This window comes from Eretmochelys imbricata, chromosome 22 (genome assembly GCF_965152235.1).
Source record: "Eretmochelys imbricata isolate rEreImb1 chromosome 22, rEreImb1.hap1, whole genome shotgun sequence".
In the NCBI taxonomy this organism is placed as follows: domain Eukaryota; kingdom Metazoa; phylum Chordata; order Testudines; family Cheloniidae; genus Eretmochelys; species Eretmochelys imbricata.
The window spans coordinates 4,381,909-4,407,412 of record NC_135593.1 but is presented as its reverse complement, the minus strand read 5'-3'; the positions used below and the strand labels follow the sequence as shown (position 1 = coordinate 4,407,412).

General features: G+C 40.9%; 1 protein-coding gene across 2 annotated transcripts in view; it reads left to right on the top strand.

Annotated features, from left to right (window-relative positions):
• CDON (cell adhesion associated, oncogene regulated) overlaps window positions 1–25,504 on the top strand; it is a 98,659-nt gene that overhangs the window by 47,128 nt on the left and 26,027 nt on the right. For both annotated transcript variants that reach the window (XM_077839830.1, XM_077839829.1), the window contains exons 6-15: window positions 568–855; window positions 2,183–2,452; window positions 3,251–3,604; window positions 7,502–7,794; window positions 9,583–9,757; window positions 11,168–11,296; window positions 13,153–13,359; window positions 14,249–14,430; window positions 16,551–16,656; window positions 23,854–23,976. In XM_077839830.1, the coding sequence (XP_077695956.1) occupies window positions 568–855; window positions 2,183–2,452; window positions 3,251–3,604; window positions 7,502–7,794; window positions 9,583–9,757; window positions 11,168–11,296; window positions 13,153–13,359; window positions 14,249–14,430; window positions 16,551–16,656; window positions 23,854–23,976 (2,127 nt within the window). The remainder of the gene's footprint in view (window positions 1–567; window positions 856–2,182; window positions 2,453–3,250; window positions 3,605–7,501; window positions 7,795–9,582; window positions 9,758–11,167; window positions 11,297–13,152; window positions 13,360–14,248; window positions 14,431–16,550; window positions 16,657–23,853; window positions 23,977–25,504) is intronic.

Genomic DNA, 25,504 nt, shown 5'->3' with positions numbered 1-25,504 from the left:
GGTATGTGATAGCTCCATTTTATAGAAATAGTCACCTATATTATCAATTTCATGCTCCCTTTTAACATGAGTTATCAAGTATGTGATCTGTGGTGAAATGCTCACTTCCTGTCCTTTTTGCAAAAGGAGTAATTTGTTTCTACTTATGGTTTGTTCTCTTATTGGCATAAATGGCAGTGAAGGGAACATTGATGGAGGGGTAATGAACTCCTGCAAGAGTAATGCAGAGTTGATAGTAGTGGCATGGTGGGTGTGCACCGCTGTGTGGGAGATGTAGGCTCAAATGCCAAAAAGACTCTGCACTTAGCTGCTGGAAGGGGAATGCCCCGTGTCCAATAACCACCACTCCAGCTGATTTTGAGGGGGTGCCAATGCAAGAGTCCATTACGCTGTACTCAGCCATAGTGAAAATTTGTCCGCCATGTGAATGAGTAAATTTGGTTACACACAGAACCTCAGGGCTTTGATAGAAATGAGAGGGAGCCGCTAGAGGAAAAAGTATTTAATAATCCAATTTAAAAATTGGATTGTTAAGGAGTTTTGCATATCCCTTTACTCTACTTCCAGGCACTTCTGCAGAAGGTTTTCGCATTCTTCACCCCACCGTTTCTCAGGCTTTGGCGGTACCTCAGCACAGTCCCCTAACTCTCGAGTGTGTTGTTAGCGGGCTGCCTGCATCTCATGTCCACTGGTTTAAGGATGGTCAGGATGCACTGACTGGAAGCAGGTGGAGACTACTGCACTCCCATCTTGTGACAGACAGACTTGATACATTGGATGCTGGAAACTACTCCTGTGTGGTGGCAAATGAGTCTGGAGTAGTGAAATATATAAATTACACAGTAACTATACTTGGTAAGAAATAGGGGAAGGAACTGAATTGTTTTTTATTTGTTGAAGACCATTTCTGTTTTTGGTGTATAGTAGCTCTTGACCCTAAGTTTCCTCATGCTCTTTTAACCCAGACAAGGGCTGATGCATTTTAAAATTAATTTTACATCATCAAAGAATTAAGATATGTACTTAATAAGTATATCATGATCTCTCCCTGCTTGCATCCCTTATGACTCATTATCCTCTCTCCAAATCCTTTGTCCTCCTTCATTGTGTTCATCTATTTTGGTTTGTATTCTCCCCAGGACAAAACTAGTAGCCTTGTTTGTCTGCAAAAAGGCCATGCACGCCTCCTAGTACTGGATGAATCATGTGCCAAAGTAGGATGCTTCTCCTTTCCCCGTTCATGGTAGTAACTAAACAAAAAGTTTGCTGCAAGGGGTGAGCATACTAAAAAGGTTTTTTTTCCCCCCATCAGTATGTAGCTGGCTACTGCTGTACCTCTCTATTTCATTGCTATTCCACTTTTCTTTTGTAGCAATTCTTTCTGGGCACTGCATAACTTTAAGGTAGAATCAGTCTTGCAGCATCCTTAAATCACATTGAAGGAATCACCCTTTCATCTTTTTCACCCCCAACCTTCTTACTGTTACCTAAAATAGAAAGTAGCTGAGGATGATCCCAACGCTCATCTCCTGGAGATTAGCAACTTTCCTGTACCTCTTGAGAGTGAAATAGAATTCTAGCAAAAAACTAGAGTCTGGGCTTACTTGTGTGTGGTTAATGAACAGTGTACCTCTGGCTGCAAGTCCTCTGGCTGTTTGTCATAGACATTAATTTATAAATAAAAATATTAATGTTTGTTTCTCCATGCTAGTTCTGTGTGGGATTTTCAAAACCACAGTGATTGCCTGTCTGCTCCCATTTATGTCAATGGGGACTTTACCACTGATCGGGGTAAATATGGTGGGGCTCAGATATGAGTGTATTCTGGCCAAAGAGTCTGAATGGTTAAAAAAAAGTTTGTTTCATAAAGTAGAGATGCTGAAACAGGAAATAGTTTTGTCAAAAAAAGTTTCCCATTAAAGGAATCCTTTACTTTTGTAGAGTAAGCGTGACTTTTCTGCACTGAAGGAAAAAGCCATTATAATGAGTGTTGAGCAAATGCCTTAGAAGCAAGTATTCATCTTTCACTGAGCTTAAGACATGACTAAGCTCGGCCTCCATATGTGTGATAAGTTTGTACAATTTCTTATTGTTGTTAAACGTGTGGTCTAGTAATTAGTTTCTACATGATTCCTGAAAGAGCAGCCTGCAGGGTTTCACATTCTATTTATTTGCTTTATAGAATCTGCCTCAATTTCTAAAGGACTGCAGGATCAAACAGTGGCTGTGGGTGCAACTATACATTTCTCATGTGACATTCATGGAAACCCTGCTCCTAATCTTACCTGGTTCCATAATACAGCTTCCATCCATCTCTCTCCACGACATCTGGTCACAGGAAACAGGTTGAGAATCAGTGGCATCACCAAGGAGGATTCTGGGTTGTATCAGTGTGTGGCAAACAATGGGATTGGTTTTATGCAATCCATTGGGAGACTTCAAGTCCAGACAGGTATAGGAACATTTTTAACTATCCAAGAACTTAAACTAAAACCTTTGCTTTTTCTGACACATTTTAGTTTTCTTGCCAAAAGATTTGGTTTATGTATCGACTAAGTCCATTTCTGACCACGGTAAGCAGCAAATTGTATGATTTTTCCATCACTTGTTGAAGTGTTTCATGGGGGAGTGGGAGAGATAACCCAGCTGCTTTATTTCAAGGATCCAGAATTTAAAAGAAGGCAAAAAATATCTTGCCTCAAATATAGTTTTGCATGTTTCTCTCCTAGACAGTGTTGGCTTTTATGACATTTTAGCCGTGTTTTGATAGGAGGAGTGTTTGGAGAGCTGGAGGTATTTGGTGACTCAGTTGTATTGATTCTTAAACTTTTAAACCTAAATTTCAGGGTTAAATCCAACTGTAACTAAACCTCTTCTGAGTCTCATGATTGACTCAGATGAGTTGAACTGATTTCAGGTTCTGTTGGAATTTGTCTTTGTAACTGACGAATTCCAGACTTAAAGTTTGAGATTTTTGTTCTTGTGCACCTCAAGTGCAGGTTGAAGTTTAATATTGCATCTGCCTGCTCCAAACAAAAGTTTCAATAGTGTTAATGGTTTTCAGTCCCTTGTTCAGTAAGGCAGTGAATTGGGGAATTACTAGCAACCAGAAAACTAGAGAACGGTATAAATGAAAAATATTTGAATGTGTTCATTTTTGTACCATATTAACAGCTCATCTGTGCATTAGACAATAGATTCCATAGTACAGTGAATTAATTTTATGTATGAATTGTGTTTTTTTTAATAGGCAAAGGTTCCAAGCCAGTTATAGTTTCTTCACCAGCCAGTGCCAATGTGGTAGATGGTGGAGATGTTACCTTGTCGTGCAATGCCACTGGACTGCCTATTCCTGTAATCCGTTGGTACAGCAGCCGTGGACTTATTACCAGCCACCCTTCTCAGGTCCTACATTCAAAACCACGAAAATCTCCACAAACAAGGAGAGGCAACGCCATTTTAGAGCCCATCTACTTAACCATGTCTCGAGCTGGATCAAGCTCCCTATACATTCAGGCAGTTACTCCAGAGCATGCTGGGAAATACTCTTGCGAAGCAACAAATGAACACGGCTCAGCACTGTCAGAAGCATTTCTTACAGTTGGTAAGCTAGAATCAGCGTTGCTGTGAGCCTTTTTAACATTTTAAGTAATCTGGCATGCGCCTTATGTGGTGAAACATCTTTTTAGTGTCAAGAGGGTCAGTTTAGCAAAATCTGAATTAGAAATTAAGTGGCTATTTCATGATGCATTGAAATGAGTTGGCCGGGTTCCTAGTGAGCAGATATTCACCTTGTAGTTTTTGGCCATCTCACCTGGGGCTAAAGCTTGTACCAGGGTCTCACCTGGCACATCTTTGGGAAGGGAGATGGCCATGTGGGGAAGCCCCATTTTGGAGTTAGAGAATTTAGTTCTCCAGTCTGATCCAATAAGGGACTTTTGACAAGCACTAAATTCAGGTTAAAATCTCTACAGGCTTTAAAAAAAAAAGAAAAGAAAAGAAAAAAAAGTGTGTTTAGAATCACCTGCTAAAGCATTGTGTGGTTGCAGCCCGGCTTTCAGCCGTAAAAACTATGGTTCAGCGGTGCTTCCAAAGTTACTGAGGAATTGGTGCACAGCAAAACCAGTCTTTGAAGAGTGAAGTAAAGCAGGGGAATCCTCAACTGTTCTCCGTAACGCGCGTGCACACCACCGCCCCCACCACCCCCACGGTGGGTAGATGAGAAATGTAAACATAAATAGACAATATAAAAGGCTGGATCTTGCAAAGAAAATACTGACTGTTCACTATTCTCTGAGGTTGCTACTAGAAAGAGATTGTTCTTAAGCTGAAGGCACGTTATAAAAAGAAATAGTCTTTATTTTTATTATTTTATGTTCTGTCCATGATCCCAGAAATATTAATAATAATTTTTAAAAAGTTACCCTAACAAGAACAAGGGCAAAATTTTAAAAAGCACCCAAATGATTTAGGCTTATGCTCATTTTCAAAAGAGACTTGCATTTAGGAGCCGAAGTTTTATTAAAAATCAGTGGGATTTAGCCTTCTAAGTGCCTTTTAACATGGGACTGAAGAGCCTAAATCCTGTAGGTGGTTTTGAAAAATTTACACTTAGTCTTGCTGTATAATCGTCAAAACACGTCCTAGGGAAAACAGGAAACCTCATTAAAATGTGCTGAGCCAGAAAGCAAGTTAAACTCTATACCTAATTTTTTTTCCCCAAAAAATAAAGATAGAAAATATATTGAATGCACAATTCACACAAAAAAACATTAATTTTATTTTTTTAATTGTCTAATTTTTAAATATTCTGGCTTCTGATACAACACTGGTAAATATGTCCTGAAATACATTAAAATCCTTTTTTTAAAGATATTTTTCTACTTCCATCTTGATGTTTAGAAGGTTCTGTTTAGCAAGGGAGAAACTGACTGTATAGGGTACTATATAAAAATTGACTACACTCAAAGTGCTATCAAATATATAATATAAACTGAGATTTTTTTTTCTAAATTTTTCCATTTAGACTTTAGTAGATTTTTTTCCCCTCTTGAAATAAATATATACCTCTAAATGGGGCAAAAAGATGTTTTCTTTAATAATAAAAAAAAAAAATTGCTGAGAAAATGATCTCTGTGTACTTTTAATATTAAAAAACTCACATTAACTTCATTAATGGACCTCATAAAACCAAAATCAAACACAATTCCCAGAACTCAACCTGAATTGGAATAAAAATCCTGGTGCCATGTCTCAACCTGGTGGCCGTGAGTTCTACAAGTTAAATGTCATATTTGCTTTTATCAGTTTCAAATTTGTTGCACTAGCTTCTGATTGGCATTCAAGTGACAGTAAAGGCACTGGGGTTGATCTGTAAATCTTTAAATGGGTTTGGAAGCTGGCTATCTGAGAGCCATCAGGATTCAAAGGACTATTAACTTAAATGCCAAAAGATATTTATATCCCATACGACTTTAATAAACCAGTTCTAACAGCAGAAGTATCAAACCGATATAGCTCTGCAGTCAGTTCAGTCTACAATAGGCTCAAGTGAATATGTCAGGTAAAGTTTTCAGAAGCGCCTGAGTGATTTAGGAATCTAACTCCGTGGCACTTAGTGTCTTAAGTCATTTAGATGCTTCAGAAAATGGTACCCGTCTTGAGTAGTAACTCCCGTCTTGCAGTGCTGGTTGTAGGAAGCTGTCATTGGGTATGTTGTAGAACACTGACCACAAATCTCCCTGCTAACTTCCATTAAACACGAGCCTATTTTGTGGGATTGCTAAGGAATTTTTTCAAAGGGTGCAGTGACTATGAAGCTGAGGGGGAATAGTTAATCTGAATAGGGAGGTAGCGGAAGTACCCCACTTTACATACTGAAATAAAGGATACAGAAACCTTGACAAATCCTCTGGTGTAGGTACATAAATCTGAACAGCCTTAATAAACATTACTGTCCTGTGGTGTCTGTCTATAAGTTAAATACAAATTGTTTGCCAATAGTTTACAAGCCTTCAGGGCTAGTAAAAGCAATAATGCCAGTAGGTCTACCCACACCAACCAAAACCACAGCTAATTCCCTGCATACTGCAGTCCAATTCCCTGCTCCAGCAGTCACCGAGTCATATTGTGTACATCCAGAAATCCTTACTAGGCCATCACAGGAAAGTACGTGTTCCAACTCTTCAGACAGAACGTTGGGTTTTGATGCTAATATGCAGCATGCATCACTTTCTCATGGGTTAATTTAGTGTACTAGATACACTTTAAGGGTGAGAACATTATCAGGCATTTCTTCTGTTGTCTTGAACAAGCTGATGTTTGGCCTTGAAGACTTCCTCTTTGTATTGCTTATGACTCCCATCCCCTAACCCTGCAGCATTCCTAAATAAACCAATGCTTGCTGAGAACATGGGCTTCTGTTTGGAAAAAAAAAAAAAAGAAAAAAAAAAAACCACCTTTCCCTTCCCCTCCAGCTTCCAAGAAGTGGCCAAAAATAGCAGCCACACTTGTTGTTGGTATTTTAATGGAGGTTTGACGGAATCTGAGGTGGCCAGGCCAACACAGCTTACGCTTTACATTACCAAGGAATGTCTGTTTATTTTGTAAACTAAGTTCCCCTTATTTCCCCTCCACTTTCTGGACCCCAACGTATAACGGAAACCTACACAGATCTATGAAAGAATGGGCAGGACTAAGAACATCTGGCAGTCTAACATTTCAGTGTGCAACCTCAGGAGCTGCGTCATTTCCCTCAGAGTTCTCCCTTTAAATATTGAAGTTTGATGCCTGTCTTGATGCTAAACCTCAGATGTCCAACCTGCCAGCCCATTGCTGCCTGGAATGTTGACAAGCTGTGTATCAATTCCAGGATTCCTTAAGAGTATTTTTGTCTGTTATGCTTTCCAGTACTACTGACCTCATTGCAGTTAAAGCTGCGGGATGGAAGGAGGAGGCACATAGAGGGCTTTCAGAAATAGATGTTAATATCACCAATAGCACTTTAGATCTGACTCTAAGCTTACCTCATTCTTAGCAATATATTTTCAAATGAGTTGGCTGGGTTTCAGCTATATAATGTTCAATATTAGCAGAAATTACTCACAGCTAAAACTTCACAAAGTGAGCTAAGAAAATGCCCTTAATGTAATTTTGTACATACAGTAAATTGTAATTGTACAGACATGGTTTAATGCCTTTGAGTCACTTCAAATTACTCTGTTTATGCTGGTAGAAATGTAGTTCTTTACTTTTCAATGTAAGTACATTGCTGCTACCTAATGTACCTGATACATCAATTATAACACACCCTCTGCTGCCGATCTGCCAGGTACTACACCTTTACAATGCGTGCGTTCCAAAGAGATGTTGCCGTGCTCTTGTTACTGCATAGAAGATCAGGAGACTCTAGGAGAGAAGGACAGTAGTTCATTAATTGTTTCTAGCGCATGAAGCAAATAGGCTTTGTCTTGTAGATATAACCAGAATTTTTCTTCTGCAGTTCCTTTTGAGTCTAGTACAAAAATTGAAGAAGTCACTCCTACGGAGGTTGCCCAAAGCGATGAAGGAGATGGAGATTACGATACAGAAGTGGGGTTCTCAAATTTGTCTCCAACGAAGTTGCATCTTGATGCAGTTGCTACAGAAAAGACACTCAATGGTGCTTTGCCGCCCGAAGCCCCAATCATCCTCAGCCCTCCACAGACACTCAAGCCAGACATGTATAACCTAGTGTGGCGCTCTGGAAAGGATGGCGGCTTGCCCATCAATGCTTACTTCGTGAAATATCGCAAGGTACTGCTTCTTTGCAGGAGACAGGAATAACGCCACAGCAGGTAGTTTTAGGCTTCTCAAGGAACCTATCTTTGTTACAGCAACGTGGGTGTTAACAAGAGCTATGGTATCAGCCCAGTTTTGCTGTGGACACACAGGCAGTCTGTTTAGGGATGATTGAAATTAGTTGCTGTTTTTTCTGGGTTTAACTGGGCCTGGTTCAACAGAACTCAAGTTTTTATTTCCATTGTAGTACCATTATTGTATGTGTGGAATTGGACTCTGGTGAGCATTATTCATACAACATTAGTAATCAAAACAATGAGTTTACAGTCAGTATGTCTGGTTCTGATCTCACTCGCACTGTGTAGTTTGAATAGAACTTTTGCAAGCCGTGAACGTCTTTGATTAGAATTAGAACCAGGCATCACATAAGACTAAACCTTAAATCAGACTTTTTCTCTGAAGGACTAAGTTACTCAGTTCATATTTTTATAAGTTGAAAGCCTTGTTCATCCTGGTCTTATCCCAACCTGAAGCAGAAATACCGCAAGATATTTTGACCAGCCAAATCCAGGAAATCTAATGACAGAGCCTGTTTAATTTATGAACCAAAGATACTTGGTTCAGATAAGTATTCAAAACTTTTGGTGCTTATCTGGCCCTTCAAATTAGTCCATCACTAGCCATTATATTTTCTGTATTAAATGCTTGTTTGTTTATGTAATTTTAGTAGACAGTTTATCATGGCTTTAAAAGCATCTATCTCTTCTATCATAAAAATTATTTAATTGATTTCCTCCTCTTCCAAGATTTCTTTTTATAAAGCATTAGAAAGAAATGTCTCTTTTTTGAAGAAAGAATTTGAATCAAGGCCATCAGTATAAACTTTAGTAATCCATAGCATTTGGAGCTGCCTTCCATGTTTTTATTAAAGCCTTATGTTGTTTAGTACTTTATTTTTGGTAGAGTCTCTGCCTTTTCCTTTGGGATTTGGGGTAATGCTTTTCTCAAAGGTCAGATATTAAGAGAAATCTTTCCTTTGCCTAATGGAACTGGTGAATTCACTGCAAAACAGAAAAACAACAACAACAATGAAAAATTGTAAAAAGGGAAATATGTACTCTAATAAAAACAAATCTCCAATCTTCCTGCTAATGTTTTCCAGCCTCTGGAGGTAACCAAGCAGATAAAACACACACACACTCTCTTTTTTGTGTTACTCATTTTAACCAATAAACATGTAAAGATGCTTAAATTCATGGAAGGCTGGGATAGGTTAGGGTAATTGACTGTCCCCTTTCTCCTCTTGGGTTCTGCTTTAATCCAGACATGCACACCACCATCTAATGGCTGCTAGGTATTCTGCTTGAAATCGTTTGTCCTCATTCTAGTTCCTCAGACACAAGCACTCGCAGTAAATATCCATTGTAATATGTACTAATTAACATAGTTAGCTGTCTCAGCTGAGTGGCCAGGGGCCAACTTAATATGGAGACAGAAGTCTCTGAAACCTTGATATGGGGATCCTGTAGGTCAGGGTTCAGATCTGTTGCAGGAACATTGTGTAGAAGCTCACAGAGCTGCCGCTTGTGCTTTACCTGCTGTGTGGATAAAAGACTTGGATTTCCAGGGCTGTCATTGGCCCTGAGTAAAACTAATTGAACATAATTAGACATTTTGGCATTTTTATACAATAAAATGTCCGGAAGACCAGCTCAGCTGGAGAAGTATTGATATTTTCCCACATCTAAAGTTGAAGTCATGGTTTGTCTTGCTCTTAGCATCTTGTGATTTCCTCTTGTATAGCTGGACGATGGCATCAATGTCATGGGAAGCTGGCATACGGTCCGTGTTCCTGGAAGTGAAAATGAGCTTCATCTCACAGAACTGGAGCCCTCCAGCCTCTATGAGGTTCTGATGGTAGCAAGGAGTGCTGCTGGTGAAGGCCAGCCTGCCATGCTTACGTTTCGCACCAGCAAAGGTAGGTGCAGTGTTTCCTATATGCAAAGTTATCGCCAAAACATTCCTGTAATTTAAGTTGACCGTGGCTTGTCTCTACAGCTATTTGTGGAAACAGTTGTTTAGTGTAGTATCAAAGGAAGCGCCTATCACAACTAAGGCTGTTGGTAAATGGGATCCAGCATAGCTGTAAGTCGGATTCTGATGGTGCATTGCCATAGCAGTATGCTGAGAGGTAACTGCGCTATGTATGGACTGTAGTGCGTCTGGTGAAGACACTCTGTGCTGCTGGGAGAGAGCTCTCCCATAGCTACTGTCGCTCACAGAGGTGGCACTGTCAGCCTGAGACGCTCTCCTGCGGACACAACGCTGTCCACACAGGTGTTTAGGTAGGTGTAATTTACGTCGTTCAGGGGGGTGGCTTATTCACACCCCTGAGCAACATAACTTCTACCAGCGTAAGTGGTAGTGCATACAGGCCCTTACTGAAAGTAGCCAAGCTAAAGTCAGAAGGCAGCCAGGTCCTGGTCAGCCTTTTCCACGTAACACTTAAAAAGAAGTTCAAGCTTGACTGGTCCTTCCATTCTGAGTGTCCTCACACAAATTAATAAAGCTTCTTCAGTCTTGACCTGTGTAAAAGGGTCTTGGCCTTTCCTGTGCAGAAACTTCCAGTGCACGTTATGTTAGTTTTGTAGTGCACACTGTATTGAGAGCGCTAACCCAGTTCTCATTTCCAACTTAAGTGATTTTTTTGAATTCAGGTTTAAACTGAGCGACTAGATCATTAAATGTTTTAATTACCATATATTAGCCACTCTGCTTAAAATGTTATTAATGCAAAGAATTAAACAATTGGTCATCTAATACAGGAACCAGCTGTATTAAAAATCATTAGACATGCTAGTGATTTATTTCCAGGAGGAGGCAGCCATATGCTATGAAAACTGGTATCCGTTTTTAATTGCCAGTTTGGGGGCTTCATTAGACCTATTGCCAAATTGTTGCTAGGGTGCTTTCATCATGATTCCTTTACCAGTGTTGGTGGTTTCAGTGTACTGAGGGGCATGATTTGGGGGAATGTAACAGGTGTTAAACTCACAGCAGAAATCTAGGGTGGGACTAGTGCATATCATGCTGTATAGATGTGCAGTTAATATGGAGGTTACTCCAGCCTGAGACTTTTGTGCAGTGATTCTGCGGATTGACATGGAGAATTCTCTTCTCCTTCAGCCCCTGAGGAACTCCCTAGTGCACAGCAAGCCTGGCTGGGAATTGGAGCCAGGTTTAGTGCGAACTGCACCACAGTTAAAGCTGCTATCTTGTGTAAAAGCAGCGGGAGGGGATGTACTGTAAGGATGCAGTGAACAGATCTTTTTCCGGCAATGTCTTCTCAGTCACTGAGTTTATTTATCATATCTCAAACCTTTTTTAGAAAGAACATCATCCTCAAAAAATACTCAGGCCCCATTTCCCCCACTTGGCATTCCTAAACATCCTATCATTCAAGAAGGGACAAATAACTTTGGGGTGATCCTTCCAGACCTGTCTCGACACAGTGGAGGTAGGTGAATGGATTGTCTCCGATTTGCGTATGAGATGAGATGCATTTAAGCTAATTTCTCAAGTGCTTATAATTATTTGTATTTCTATGTCTTGTGTCCGTTTTTATTCCCTGTTTATTCCTTAGGTCTGTTTTTCTGTTGCAGGTCTCTTTCTCTTGTGAATGATCTGTTAGCAAGGCTCAGATATAAGTGACTTCAAACTAGTAGATTTTCTATGCTTGCATGCATTTTTAGAGAAAATGATCAGATTGTTCATGCTTTTAAGAGTGTTAATTAAAAGGTTAGTTCATCCCAGTCAGTGAGGCAGTGTATTAAGTAACCACTTTGATTCATCCCGTCATTTGTTGTGACTTGCAATAATTATTTATGAATCCTCAAAATGCAGTGCCTATCTTGCATTAGAGTGTAGTTGTCATCAAATAGATTTCTCATCCAGTGAATCTGATATTTAAAGGGACACTTACTTTGAAATGTAGTCAGTTTCTAATAATGAGTTAAGTAGTTTGCCACACTTGACCCCTAATCTCACTGCCAATTTTGATAATTTACAAGGACTTTTTCTTATGTTTGTGGTTTCTCTCCTCTCTGACTTTGTGAAAGACCCGCAAGAACAGGAGAGGAAACTGAAGGTGACAATATGCAAAGTGCTATCAGATGCATAAAGTCAGTGTCTCTTTTCCGTAGTTTATCACTGATAGTCAAATTGGATATTGTAACAATAAGTAATTCATTTTCAAACAGGTGTGATTTTTAAGTTGAAAATGTCCCTTTAAATATCTTACGGCTAAATATGTGTCAGTCTTCCTGAAGTACACGAAGTCTTGATTGCAGAGATCACTGTCAAAGTGAGGGTAAATAACATGAGCAAAAAAGGTAAAATTTTCAAAGGCACCCATGTCCAATTTTCAAAAGTGACTAAAGCTCCTAAGTGCATATGTCAATTTTGTAAATGGGATTTAGCCTCCTAATTCCCGTCAGCGCTTTTGAAAATGTTACCCAAATAGACTGAAAATTAGTTTAAGAATTTAAAATCCAATTAGTGCCAGATAACCTATTGCCTTTCTGTTCCTTATTAAATACCTTCCTCCCTCTATGGCATTTGTGGTTTAACAATGTGTATAAACCAGTGCAGTGAAGACTTAACCATTCTGACTGATGAGACTTCTTATAACCAGATTGCTAACACCACCTCTTTCCATTTCCTCTGTTCCCACTGCTGTCTGTAACGTCAAGTGAGTTCAGTAAGTATTGATATCATTTGTTACGTGCTTGGTTTGCTCTTGTTTCTTCTAAATTATGCTTAAGCGATTCAGTGCTTAGTAGTATTTACGGATCCATTTTTTTCATGGTTCTGGGAATTTCAGTTCAAATTTTTTATTCTCACCAAACCAACCTGCTGCTGTTGTACGTGCTCCCTTTGTGTAGTGCCAAGGAAGAGATAGAGTTTAGTGTATTAGCATGTCTCTTTCAGTTCTGTTGAATAAAGTATGTAGCTCCACTATTTTCTCGTAGTGTGTTGCTTGTTGTTTAAAAACACTTTTGCGCTCCCATAATTTAGTTGCATTGGTCTGATGCAGCGCAATGTTCACATCCACAACTAAGTTTTCATACACAGTTTAAGACTTTTTAGTACTAGGGCTCTTCCCAACTCTGAAGGATAAAAGGAAAACTTTTAAAAGTATCTCTCATTTTATATACTGGAGTGCCTGTGGGAGGAGGATTTAAGAATCTCCATGTTTGAAACATTTGGTCTAACTTAATTGATTAAACTAATCATAGGTGTGCTCTGTAGAGAACGGAGTTCCATGTTTCTCATCTAACTCCTATGTTCATCTTCCTCAATTTCCCATTTCAGTTCCAGAGGCTCCAGATCGCCCTGCTATCTCAACAGCTTCAGAGACCTCTGTCTATGTCACATGGATCCCACGTGCAAATGGCGGCTCCCCCATCACTGCCTTTAAAGTAGAATACAAGCGCATGAGCCGAAACAGCGACTGGCTAATTGCAGCCGATAGCATCTCTCCTTCTAAACTGTCAGTGGAAGTTCGCAACTTAGAGCCAGGTATTAAAACTCTTTCACTGCCCTTAGGAGTTTTAGTTCTAAATCCTTTTTCTTTTAGATGACCACTTTCTTGTGAGGAGAAGTATTTATTTCTGGTCATGCACTTCAGAAGATAAAATAATTACAGATTCATTAAGAATACTAAACATGATTAAAAAGGCCCATTTTATCTGTAGTTTGTCTCGGGTTAGGAATTTGTTTCTTTCATTGAAGTTGTCTTTTAGCTGTCTAAGAATGAAACAGTCCCCCCTGCCCTCCCAAGTTCAATTTTTATTGATGTTTGTTAGTTTTGTGCACGTTTTCTTTCAACCTCTCCCTACTTAATTGTCATTTCTGGTAAATACCAAATCTAGGTTACGATTGTTATGTGCTTCTCTGCAGCCATTCCATTTGTTTTTCATTGGTTAGTATTATTGGGCTGGGAAACAAGAGAACAAATATACTAACATCAACCAATTACTCTGAGGCAGAAGTTCAGGGGAACTTCAGAAATAGACAAAGGAGGACCATTGTCCATGACCTCTAGAAATTCATGCAGCTGGTCTTGTGGGATACAATCTCATAATCTTAATTGGACATCCTTGCCTTAGGAGGGGAAAAATAGCATTTCCTTGCCTTTCCCATGGATGAAAATTTCTTTCCAGCCCAATTATTTGACTAGCTTTTCACCACTGTATGAGCAGGTTCTGTCACAGTTAAGCATCTAAAACCACTAGAGAGACATCTTTCATTGCAAGTGATTTTCTTTTTGAATCTCAAGAAATCAATTTAGAACTAATTCCACTATGACAGTGTCTTATCTCAGATTTTTTTTTAATTATTTGAGCCCTTTTTCTAGTGCTTGGGTATTTTTATCTTAATCCCTAATTTTATCTTTTGCCTTTGAAAGGAGCAACATACAAATTCCGTGTGATTGCTGTTAACAATTACGGGGATAGTCCACGAAGCTCACCATCTCGACCATATCAAGTTGCTGGCTTTACCAACCGTTTTTCCAACCGTCCGATCACAGGACCTCACATTGCCTACACTGAGGCAGTCAGCGACACTCAGATCATGTTAAAATGGACTGTGAGTACACTTTTCTGCTCTGTTCCCCTTCTATAGACTAATTCTTACTGATTTGGCAGTTAGAAACCTTTTAAAAGTGAAGGATCAAGGATCAAGAACAACACACTCAAGTTAGCAATGTAGTTGTTTTCCTCAGTAGTGAGTGGTATTCTTAAGAGATTCATGGTATTCTTAAGAGATTCATGGTTGATATCCCATGAACCATATCAATCTACTAATTCTTTTCCTGTATTGTAATATTTAAAATCTAGAAACCTGAATTGTTGCTGTACTTCTGGTACTGTCTTGTAGTGGATGTTGAATAACAGCAACTTTAACTCCTCCAAACAGCTCAAAAGTGTTATTTGATAATAAATCCTGTTTTAGTTTACATGAGTCCTTGAAAAGAATCCACTGTTGTATTATTCACACGCTAAAAAGTCTTAACCAAGCCTCAAAATCATATTCTCTGTTGAGAATTTTCAATAGGCTACATCTGAAGAGGAAATGTATCCAATAAAAATTCCATATTGCAAAAACATTCCCCTCCTTGCCCCTGTAACTCTGTCTTTCATAAGCAAATACTTTGAAGTCCTTATTGAAATCCACTGTATCATTAGTTTTTTGCTTTTGCACACTTATGTATGCAATCGTGGTGCACCATGAGGGTAATTTCTAAACGCCACAGAATTCCCAGTTCTGCAATTTGCCTGAACAATTCAACCTTGAAAGAGGAAAATATCAGTAATAAACTGAAGAAATTTAGTCTAAAATGCCTTAGGACTACATAAGAGTAAGTTTGAACTCAAAGGTTAGGAAATACCAACTGCGTCTGCACTACAGGATCAGTGCCGGCATAGCTTCTTAGCGTAGAGGCAGCCTACACGATAGAAGGAGTTTTCCTGCTGGTATAGGAACAACATTAGCTATGTCGACAGAAGCACTCTTTTATTGCCATAGCTGCATCTGCACTGGGGTTTTTGTCACCGTAGCCATGCTGGTTGGACGTGGGTTTTTTCACCCCTCTGATTGACGTAGCTATGCTGATACCAGTTTTAAGTGTAGCCCAAGCCAGTCAATTTAACCAAGTTAAAGTTGCATAGACAACCTTAACTCTGCCCCCTGTGCCTTACAGCAGCCTTCAGCTGCATGACTACATACTATGTGTGAAATTATACAATTCTTGTAATTGTTTTTCTTTTTTCTTTTTTTGGTCATAATGGTCCAGTATATCTTTGACTTAAAATAAAATCTTCAAATGAGAGTAATATCCCTTTTTCAAAATGGGACTAGGAAGGTGTCCAGAGCTCCCTGCTGTGGACCCCTTCTGGGCTCTTCAGAACTGCAGGAGTCCGTCCTCAGCCCTTCAGCGGGGCTTTCCTCAGTCCCATGTCTGCATTCACCACAGTATGTTTGACTAGATTTTTCACAGTGCCGTTAATTTAGCTCCATATACATTCAAAGTAGATCCTTCAGTTCTCACCATGAAACCTGATTAAAAAAATCTGTGCCACTCAGTTTGATTTTGAAAGGCTTATTGCTCTGTCAAATCAAATATAATTTTCTTAAGCATAGGTGCCAACTCCATGGATGCTCTGGGGCTGGAGCACTCACAGGGGGGGAGAAAAAAAAGAGGGTGCTCAGCACCACTGGCGGCCCCCACTGATCACCCAGTGCTTCCCGCCCACCGGTGGTCCCTGCCAATCAGCTCCTACCCCCCAGCACATCCAGCATGCCAAGGATTTGGCTGTTCAGAAAAAGATTGCAAGATTTTTTTTTTTCTTCTTTCTTCAATGGGAAGGGTGTGTATTTTTCATTCTCCTTGTGAACCGCTAGGTCAAAAACACTAAGAACTTCGCCTTTGTGCAGAGACCACCATGCAAAAATTCTCAGCCAAAATGGAAGTTTCAGACAGCAACTGGTGACTGACTGCACGGGATTAGAATGGAAACTGTTACATCATCTGAACTACAGTGGTTTCTTCTAGTTCTATCTTATTTAAGACCACTCTTTCTTGAAAATACTTCTGGTCTCTTCCTGAATGAAGTAAATTTATTTCTGTCATGACTTGAAACGTAATCAAATATTTTAATTTTAAATGGATTTATCCTTTAATGTATTATTTGTATTCTCTTTTCCAGTATATTACTTCAAGCAACAATAATACCCCCATCCAAGGATTTTATATCTATTACCGGCCAACTGACAGTGACAATGATAGTGATTACAAGAGAGAGATTGTGGAAGGTATGATGTGGCGTATGCATTATCAGAGGCAGTATGCCAGATATTTGTTGGGGAAGACCATTATGTAACCATAATGGCTGTGTTTACACAAATCTGAACTACTTTACTGAAATGAATTCAGTCTAAATAATATCAGGTTTCAGAGTAGCAGCCGTGTTAGTCTGTATTCGCAAAAAGAAAAGGAGGACTTGTGGCACCTTAGAGACTAACAAATTTATTTGAGCATAAGCTTTCGTGAGCTACAGCTCACTTCATTGGATCCAGTGAAGTGAGCTGTAGCTCACGAAAGCTTATGCTCAAATAAATTTGTTAGTCTCTAAGGTGCCACAAGTCCTCCTTTTCTTTTTTCTAAATAATATATTCACCAGCAGTAGAGATCTTAACTTTTTAGCTCCAAATTCTGCTCCCGCATGAACTGGTTTCTTCCATCCATAATTCAAACTTAGTACATTTAAATTCCACTTTTAAATTGTTCCGGCTGCATCATTGCAAGCCCTAAATGCAGATGCGTTTAAACCAGTTTATCTTAATCCACTAATTTACTAAAATAAAATAAACTGGCAAAAATGAGATTTTAAACCAGTTTACATGCATCTAACAATTAGGGGTTTTCACTCGTGTAATTAAATGGATTTTAGATTTAGTTTCACTGGTGCAAGTTTTCTAAGATAAATAAACCCGCAGTTCTTCTTCGAATGATGGTCCCGATGTGTATTTCACATGTGGGTGCATATGCACACCTTGCACCCAAGTCTGGAATTTCTTCAAAGCAGTGCCCGTTGGCCTGCATGTGCCCAGTAACTCTCTTTGTGCTCCCGACCGTGGGTATAATCGGCAATGCAGGTGAATGCCTCTCCAGTTCCTTCTTACCACTGCATGGCCCGAGTCAGAATTGTGTCCTCCTTTGCTGTTGCAGAAGCTGTAAAAATTTAGTTATAAATAGTTTATCTCTTAGCGTAGAAATTCTATTTAGTGTTTCGTATAGAATAGAATACTCCCCTGCCACCCCGCCCTGGTTACGGGACTAGGTGCAGGGTCCATGGATTCAAGAACGGCATCTTCTGCCCTCGCTCCTTCTCCATCAGCGATGAGCATCACTGGCCTGCACTGCCTGGATGATGCATGTTTCTGCGAAGTGCAGTATCTGTAAATCCTTCCTACCCAGACCTAGAGAGCCCCATAAGCTCTGACTGAAAATGTTCTTGCTGGAAGAAGTTATGAGGCTCCACTCCGACCTGGGCCCAGGAGCTCCCACTATACATTGGCCTCCACCAACCAGCAAAGGCCCTCCAAACATGACCCTCGGAGCAGAGCCCTTAACATCGAAGCCCAAGGACTCGTCACACAGGGCTCCCCGTGAGAGTAAGAGACACTCACATGGGCATAAGGATAGATCCCTGCAGCAGACTGTCCAGAAAAAATGTGTTTCCTCCCTGAACTGGTCAAGGTCAGGAGAAGTGTTGCATATGGAACCCACGGAACCAGCTCAACCCGCAGGTTGGAGAGTAAGGTGCAGAAAAAGAGTGATCTGGCAGTGACAGCAGTAGCAGGGGTGGAAAGATAATCACTCGCCAGTCCCGTCTGTGAGTTCAAGTCCAGATTCGTCGTTGCTACCGCCTTGTCTATCCAAAGACCATCTGGCTGCATCAGATTAAATGGGTCCTTCAGGTGTCTTGTACTGGAACTCCTCAGACTCTGGGCCGTACGGAGACTTGTAACACTGGAGGATATCTTACTCCCCTGCCCACAATCTCCACTCCTTTCGGGCCCTGCCCGCCTGACAGATATCCTTACCCCGGAGGAGGAGCTGTTACCATTGTCTCAGGAGAGGTCCCATCTCCATCCATCGGGCAGGAGCACATCGGTACTGATGGTACCATCAGAGACCAACAGAACCATGCTTGAAATTGGAGGAGTCAGAGGATATAGCTGCACCAGTATCTCTGTGAGGGTACGGGAGACCTGACGCAGCTGAGGCATTATCCCTCCAGTTATGACCCCTTCCCCCCAAGGGACCCCGATATCGATTCCCATAGGTGCCAGTGCATTTAGGGACCGCTATGGCAGGTGCCCTAGACACCTCTCAGGAGTCATTCCGCTTCTCTGCCTCCCATCAGCCGGTCCCCTCAATGTATGAGGAGGAAGAACCAGAAATGCTTCCGATGGGGGGCCTCCTCATTATCCCTGGAGGAGGCCAGCACCCCTTCATTGCCCTCTCTGCCAGATGACTATCAGCAACATCAGGAGTTGTGGCAAAGGATCACTAATGATCTCCAAATCCTGCTAGACGAGGTCCAGGGATCCTTAATGTTGACTCCTGGACATTTTTGCAACCACAGGAACCAACCGGGATGGCCCTTCCAATCAATGAAGCCATATTAGAACTGGCCAGAGCAGTCTAGCACACACCAGTAATTTGTGCCCCTATGCCAAAAAGAGCCAAAAGACGTTCTGTGCCAGCCAAAGGGTGGTGATTTCATGTTTTCCCATCCTGCGCCTAATTCATTGGTGGTACAGACAGCTACAGAGAGAGTTCAGCCACGCTAACAAAAAATCTATTTCGGCAGATAAAGGGTCAAAGAGATTGGACTCCTGGGTAGGAAGGTTTTCTCCTCTGCAGGCCTCCAATTTTGTATAGCTAATTACCAAGCTTTGTTAGCCAAATATGATTTTAACACCTATACCAGGCTCACAGAATTTAAAGATAAAGTCCCCATGGAACACCAAGCCCAGTCCCAGTCTTCTCTGGGCAAGGGGAGGTTGGTAGGAAAGGTGGCTTCCCAGGGTGCGGTAAATGCCACAGGTATAGCATCCGGATCTTTGGCCACACGACTGGTCATGCGAAAGGACTCGTGGCTCCGTTCTTTGGGATTCCCAAGGGAGGGCCAAAATACTATCCAAGACTTCCCTGTTCAGGAAATCCTGACCCAAAGCAGGAAGGATTCTACTAGGCTCTGATACCTGGCTAAATGGCAGCGATTTTTGGCCTGGGCACATCACCACCAGCATTCACTTGATACTGTAGGCATTTCAGTTATCCTAGACTGTCTTCTCTTCTTAAAGCCCTCAGTTCACTGCGAGTACACCTACCAGCAGTTAATGCCTTCCTCCCCCTGGTGCAAGGATGGTCTGTCTTCACACACCTGACCACAGTTTGATTTATGGAGGTCTTGATCAGGACCTTCTCACCAGACATTAAACCTACGCCTCAATGATACCTTAACCGTATCCTTTCAACATTCACAGGCCCACCCTTCTAACCTCTGGTGACATGTGCCATGATTTATCTGTCCATGAAGCCATCTTCGTAGCCATTACTTCGACAAGAAGGTTTAGTAAGCTGGGAGCCGTGATGGCAGACCCTCCTTATACAGTATTGCACATGGAGAAGGTTTCCCTTTGGTTACATCCCAAATTCCTCCCCAAGGTTGTGTCCGAGTTGCACATCAGTCAAACGATACTTATGTTTCCTGCCCGAAATCCTACACTTCTTCCAAGGAGAAGAGATTTCACTCCATTGACATCAGGCGCACCCTGGCATTCCACGTGCTGAAAACCAAACCTGTTAGAAAATCTGAGACTCTCTTTTGTCTTGGCAGAAAGGTCATGGGGACAAGCCATATCCTCACAAAGGATTTCTAAATGGGTTTCGGGAAGCATCTTAGACTGCTACAAAATAGCAAAGCTTCCGTCTCCTGGGCATATCACAGCTCGCTCCATAGAGCACAACCTGCCTGCACAGCATCCTTATTGGGCAGTCCGCTGCAGCACGTCTGCAGAGTGGTAGCTTGGAGTTCCAGCCCTACTTTCGCATCACACTATGCTCTAACTCAAGCAGCAATGGCAGATGCCGCCGTAGGAACGGCAGCACTACAGACATCTCTGCTACCAGTTTCCTTGCACCTTCCTCCAGTCAACACTGCTTGACAGTCACCCATGTGTGGAATACACGTCGGGACCATCACCCAAAGAAGAAATGGAGCTTGCGCACTGTAACTGGAGGTTCTTTGAGATGTGTGGTCCCTATCTGTGTTCCACTCCCTGCCCTCCATCCCCTCTGCTTTGGATCCAGTTGGAGTGCAGTAAGAGGAGGAACTGGAGAGGTGTCGTCCCGCAGTGCCTTTTACATGCTTGGTTAGGAGCACGAGGAGAGTTACTGTGCACGTTTGGATCAACGGACACTGCTTCAAAGAAATTCTGGACTCCGGTGCATGGCACCCCTGCATACCCATGTGTGGAATACAGATAGGGACCATGCATCTCAAAGAACCTCCAGCTACAGTAAGTAACAACCATTTGCTGTTGCAAATTGGGAAGCCCTCTTCAGTTACTTGTTAGTAGGTGCTTAATTTTTTACTCTTTGTTTATAGGGGAGCTTCTCTGAGCCCAAGATATTGCCACATTCAGTAAATGTTAGCTAATTTGACAGTTTCGCGTAATTCCCGCTTTGCTTTTTGAACACATTGATAACAGATATTGTAAGCCAGTGGGTTGTTTTGCTGGGAACTTTTAGATCATCATTTTCATGGAAGAAGTAGTCACATTTTACATTTTTTAACACCCTCTCAATCATCTGGCCTAAATAAATGTAGCGGCCTCATCTTGCCCCATTGAAGGTAATGGGTTTTTTTGCAATTGACTTCAGTTGAGGCAGGATCGGGCCCTTGTTTTGCAAATTCTTCCTCCTTTGACTATAGCCTGCACAATACTGTAAGGTGTGATGTACGCTTTTTCAGACAGTAGGACTGTTAAATATCTAGTTTTTGTGCTCAGAGGGTTGCTTCAAAGCTTATGCAGTCAGTATCTTTGTCTGTAAACATATTTTAGCCTTCTGTGACACAGAACTTGTGTGTTTATGAACGTTGCGCACAGGGCAGTTGTTTAAGTGTGCCTCCACTGTGCTGTGAAATTTGCTTATTCCTGATTTTCAAGTTTATGCATACTGAAATGTTTGTGGCAGTCTGAAACCACTAGCAGCTGCTCAGCTGTCCCAGAGCCTGCAACTGAAATTCACATGGTGGCAACTTGAAACATTAAAGCTTTCTTACCACGTTTCTGTAAAATAGTGAAAGCTATTTTCAATTCAAATGTGACTGGATTCTTTTTTACATTGAAGTATAGAGAAACATGTGATCCTTAACTTAGGTGCCAGGCCTTTTGGTTAACCCGTACAGATGGCTACATTGGCCTAATCACAGTCTTCCCTCTGTTACTCTTAAATCAGTGTTTTGACAGCAGATTTTATCTTGCAAAGACTCTTTTACTAGTGTGGAAGAGCTGTTGTGATGGTTGTGTTAGTTAACGAGTTGCCTTAAGCTTTCATGAACATTTCCTGCTAAGTCTTGTCTTCTGAGACAGAGTCCAAAGCTTACAGAAGGTTTTTCCTCTATAAAAGTCGCCACAAGCAATTTTATAAAAATGTTTGTGTGTTTGCATCATATGGCTCTCCAGTATTTGTATCTTTCAGCAAAAGCAAAATTAAACCTGCCCTTTCCTGCTTATATGGGCTGAATTTTTCCCTGTTGCTTCGATCTTGGAGATTGAATGTTAACCCTAAATGTAGTCTGATGTCTTGTTTAAATGTTTTCGCTTCCTAATGGTGCAGGGAGAGCACAGTTAAAATGTCTGTACAGATTCCAGTTCCTCTAATGGTTTGAAGCAGAAACCTAAAACCTGGTACAGTAATTACTGAAAGGAATGTTTGGGGGTGGAGGGAGAGAGGAGACAGAAGTAAAAAGCTTTGGAAAAATGTGCTTTAGGAATAAGCCAACTCCAGCATCAACCAATGTTTAAATACAAGTTATTATTTGGGGCATCTATTCATTTTAGTGTGTGTGAAGTGAAAGTTGTGTTTCATAGTAGTTCACCACTTAGAGCACTGAAAGAAAGCAGTTTAAAAGAGCCTTCCTCATGTAGTAGAGTGAAAACCACCCTCCTTTACAGGGTATTTTTAGTGCCACACAGTGGGAATTGGACTGCAGCTTTAATTCTGTTGAGTTAGAATGGAATCTTGATGGCACAGCCCTTCCAGCCAAGTGGGCTTTATTTTTTTAATTAATACTTAAATCAGTAGGTGGTATGACAGTTTCTTAGAAACAGTGGAAACAGTTCAAGGTGGTATTTTCCAAGAGGGATTAGAAGTGCTCAAACAGTTAATTAAACTCTCAAAAAAGGGTCCCTGTTTATTAAAATTTGTCACAAGTCCGTGAAAATAAAAACGGAGAGTGATTTATACTGAAGTGCTCTGTACTTCAGGAGGGTGTCTAAATGAAAGGTTGGCTAGCAGCCAGAGTTAACAAAATCATTCTATTAGGAAAGCTTGCTTGGATTGGAGTCCATGCCCCCAGAGACTGGGAGAGTGAGAAAGACAGGCCTGTTATCTGAGAGTGTTCCCTAGTATGTTTCACGAGGTATAAGTTAAATTATTTGTGGCTTCTACTAACTGAGATAGGAGAGGTCATAACATCGACTTTAGATGACTCCTTCCTGTGAAAATATTGGGTGACTTGAATTTTAACTGGGACCTTGCATTTATGGTTACTGTACTCTTGAAAGAGTCAGGGTATTATCACAGCACTCTGGCCAAATTCTAATGTGAGAATAATTACATTCTGTCTACCTAAATTTCTCCTGTTTCAGTTTGATACAGTAGTCTGCCTCACTACTTGCCCTGAACATTGTACGTTGTTAAACAGCTGGCACATTCCACCCTAAAGGCATGCATGTGAATGATGGATGAAGAGATTCCTGTGTATATGTAGGTAGCTTGCAAAGTGCTTAAGAGTCTTTCAGGATGGAAAGAGTAATTCCAAGTGAAAGAAATCAAGATTAGTTTGTCTTTAAAATTAGAATTGTGTGTCAACCAGAAATTTCCATTTCATAGGAAATGCCATGATTTTTAGATTTATTTCATTCAGAAGCAGAACAAAACCAAAGGATTCTGACATTTCCAACAGAAAAACGTTGCCTGAAGATTTTCCACCTGCTCTGTTTAAAAGTACAAGATATAATCTTTTAAAGATAATGCTTTCTGTGCTCACCAAGCAAGCCTGTGACACCCCAGCATTGTACTTTTGCCTAGTGAAAAGGGCATGACGCTATATTTTCTTCCATGACTCAGACATTTTCTCTCCCACGCACACTCTCGCATCTGTCTCATATCAAACAAAACAAATCTCGTTTCATTTTTCTTTCTAGGTACAAAGCAGTGGCACTTGATAAGCCACCTGCAGCCAGAAACCTCGTACGATATTAAAATGCAGTGCTATAATGAGGGAGGTGAAAGTGAGTACAGCAACGTCATGATGTGCGAGACAAAAGGTGAGTGAGGACACTTTTGCTTGTCTGAGAGCTAATGTCAAATGTAAAGCCTGAGAAGAAAATTTACTCGCTGACCCTCTCATTTAATTATTTTTAAAAATTCATGCCATCTGCTATAATTATGTTTGGAGGATTGTTTTTATTTACTATTGCTGAGGTTTTCTGACTGGAGAGACCAACGTGTTTGTCTCCAGGAAAGATAGTTTGCAAAGATGTGTAGACCTTTTGGATGTATTGACAGTCCCAGTTCATCCGACGTTGGTGGTCTTTCCTTAGCCGGACACCATCTTGCTGTAGCTTAGTTGGTTACTGGAGATAATGTACTTCTGCCTACACTGTCTCTTCAGGACTTGTTCAAATTCTTAATTCATGATGAATAAGTTGGCTGCCACTCACGTCAATTCTACCTGCCTCTGGCAAGAAGATAGGAATACTGTTCTCTGAAAATGTCAGAGTAATTATTTGCAAAAGAAATTAACGATCACAGTCACTTTGGTTTCTTAAGCAAATTAATCTTTAAAATCAAGTTATGTTGCAGAGGGAATATGCTGACACTAAAAGTAAAATACGGCTTCAAATGCACTACTTCTGAGAAGAGTCTACAAGCATGCACGTCAAACTTACCGTGCAATACCTATTACCTTACAGGGCAGGGCTGGGAGCTGCAATCTCTCAGACCACCTACATCTGGTGGAATATATCCTACCCAGAGTCTGTCTTAGTTATCAACAGCTCTGTAATTCCTCAAGATTTTAAGACTATACCGGGGGGACAACCTGCTGTCAAATATTCATATTGACGTTTCCTTTAAGTGATTGCAGAACCATGCTCTGAAGTATCCCTAGCCTCTGTTTGCCAGAAGCTGGGAATGGGCGACGGGATGGATCACTTGATGATTATCTGTTCTGTTCGTTCCCTCTGGGGCACCTGGCATTGGCCACTGTGGGAAGACGGGATACTGGGCTAGATGGACCTTTGGTCTGACCCAGTATGGCCGTTCTTGTGTTCTTATGACCTCTTTTAGGACCAAATCAAGGCAATCTGGGGCCGTAAGCAATAACCCCAAATGAGAGCAAGCATTGCCTCTGCCCCCATGCTCTAGCCTTGATCCTTCTTGACTTGGCTCTGGAAGGGGTCACCCACACAAGCAGCCTTTTGGGCCCCTTCTTTTTGGTGAATGTTGACGAGACTCTAGACACTGAATGGGGCTTGTTTTGGTCATTTCGGTTCAAAGAGGTAGTTAACACTCAAAAGCTAACTTGGTCTTACTGTTCTCTATTAGATTCCCTAAGCATGAGCTAACCTTTAGCAAAACAAATTCTAATGCTATAAATACAATATTTAAAATGTTCAGTACAAACCCCCATTTAAAATCTTGGTTGTAACATTCACTGATGGAAAAATTTAGTCCTGCAAAATTAATTACCAATAATTCTTTACATTGTTTTGGGGAGCACAGAGTGGCTACAATTCAGTATGTATTTACTTCGCAGCCAGCAAATATATAATTGTTGAAATGGTGCCTTTC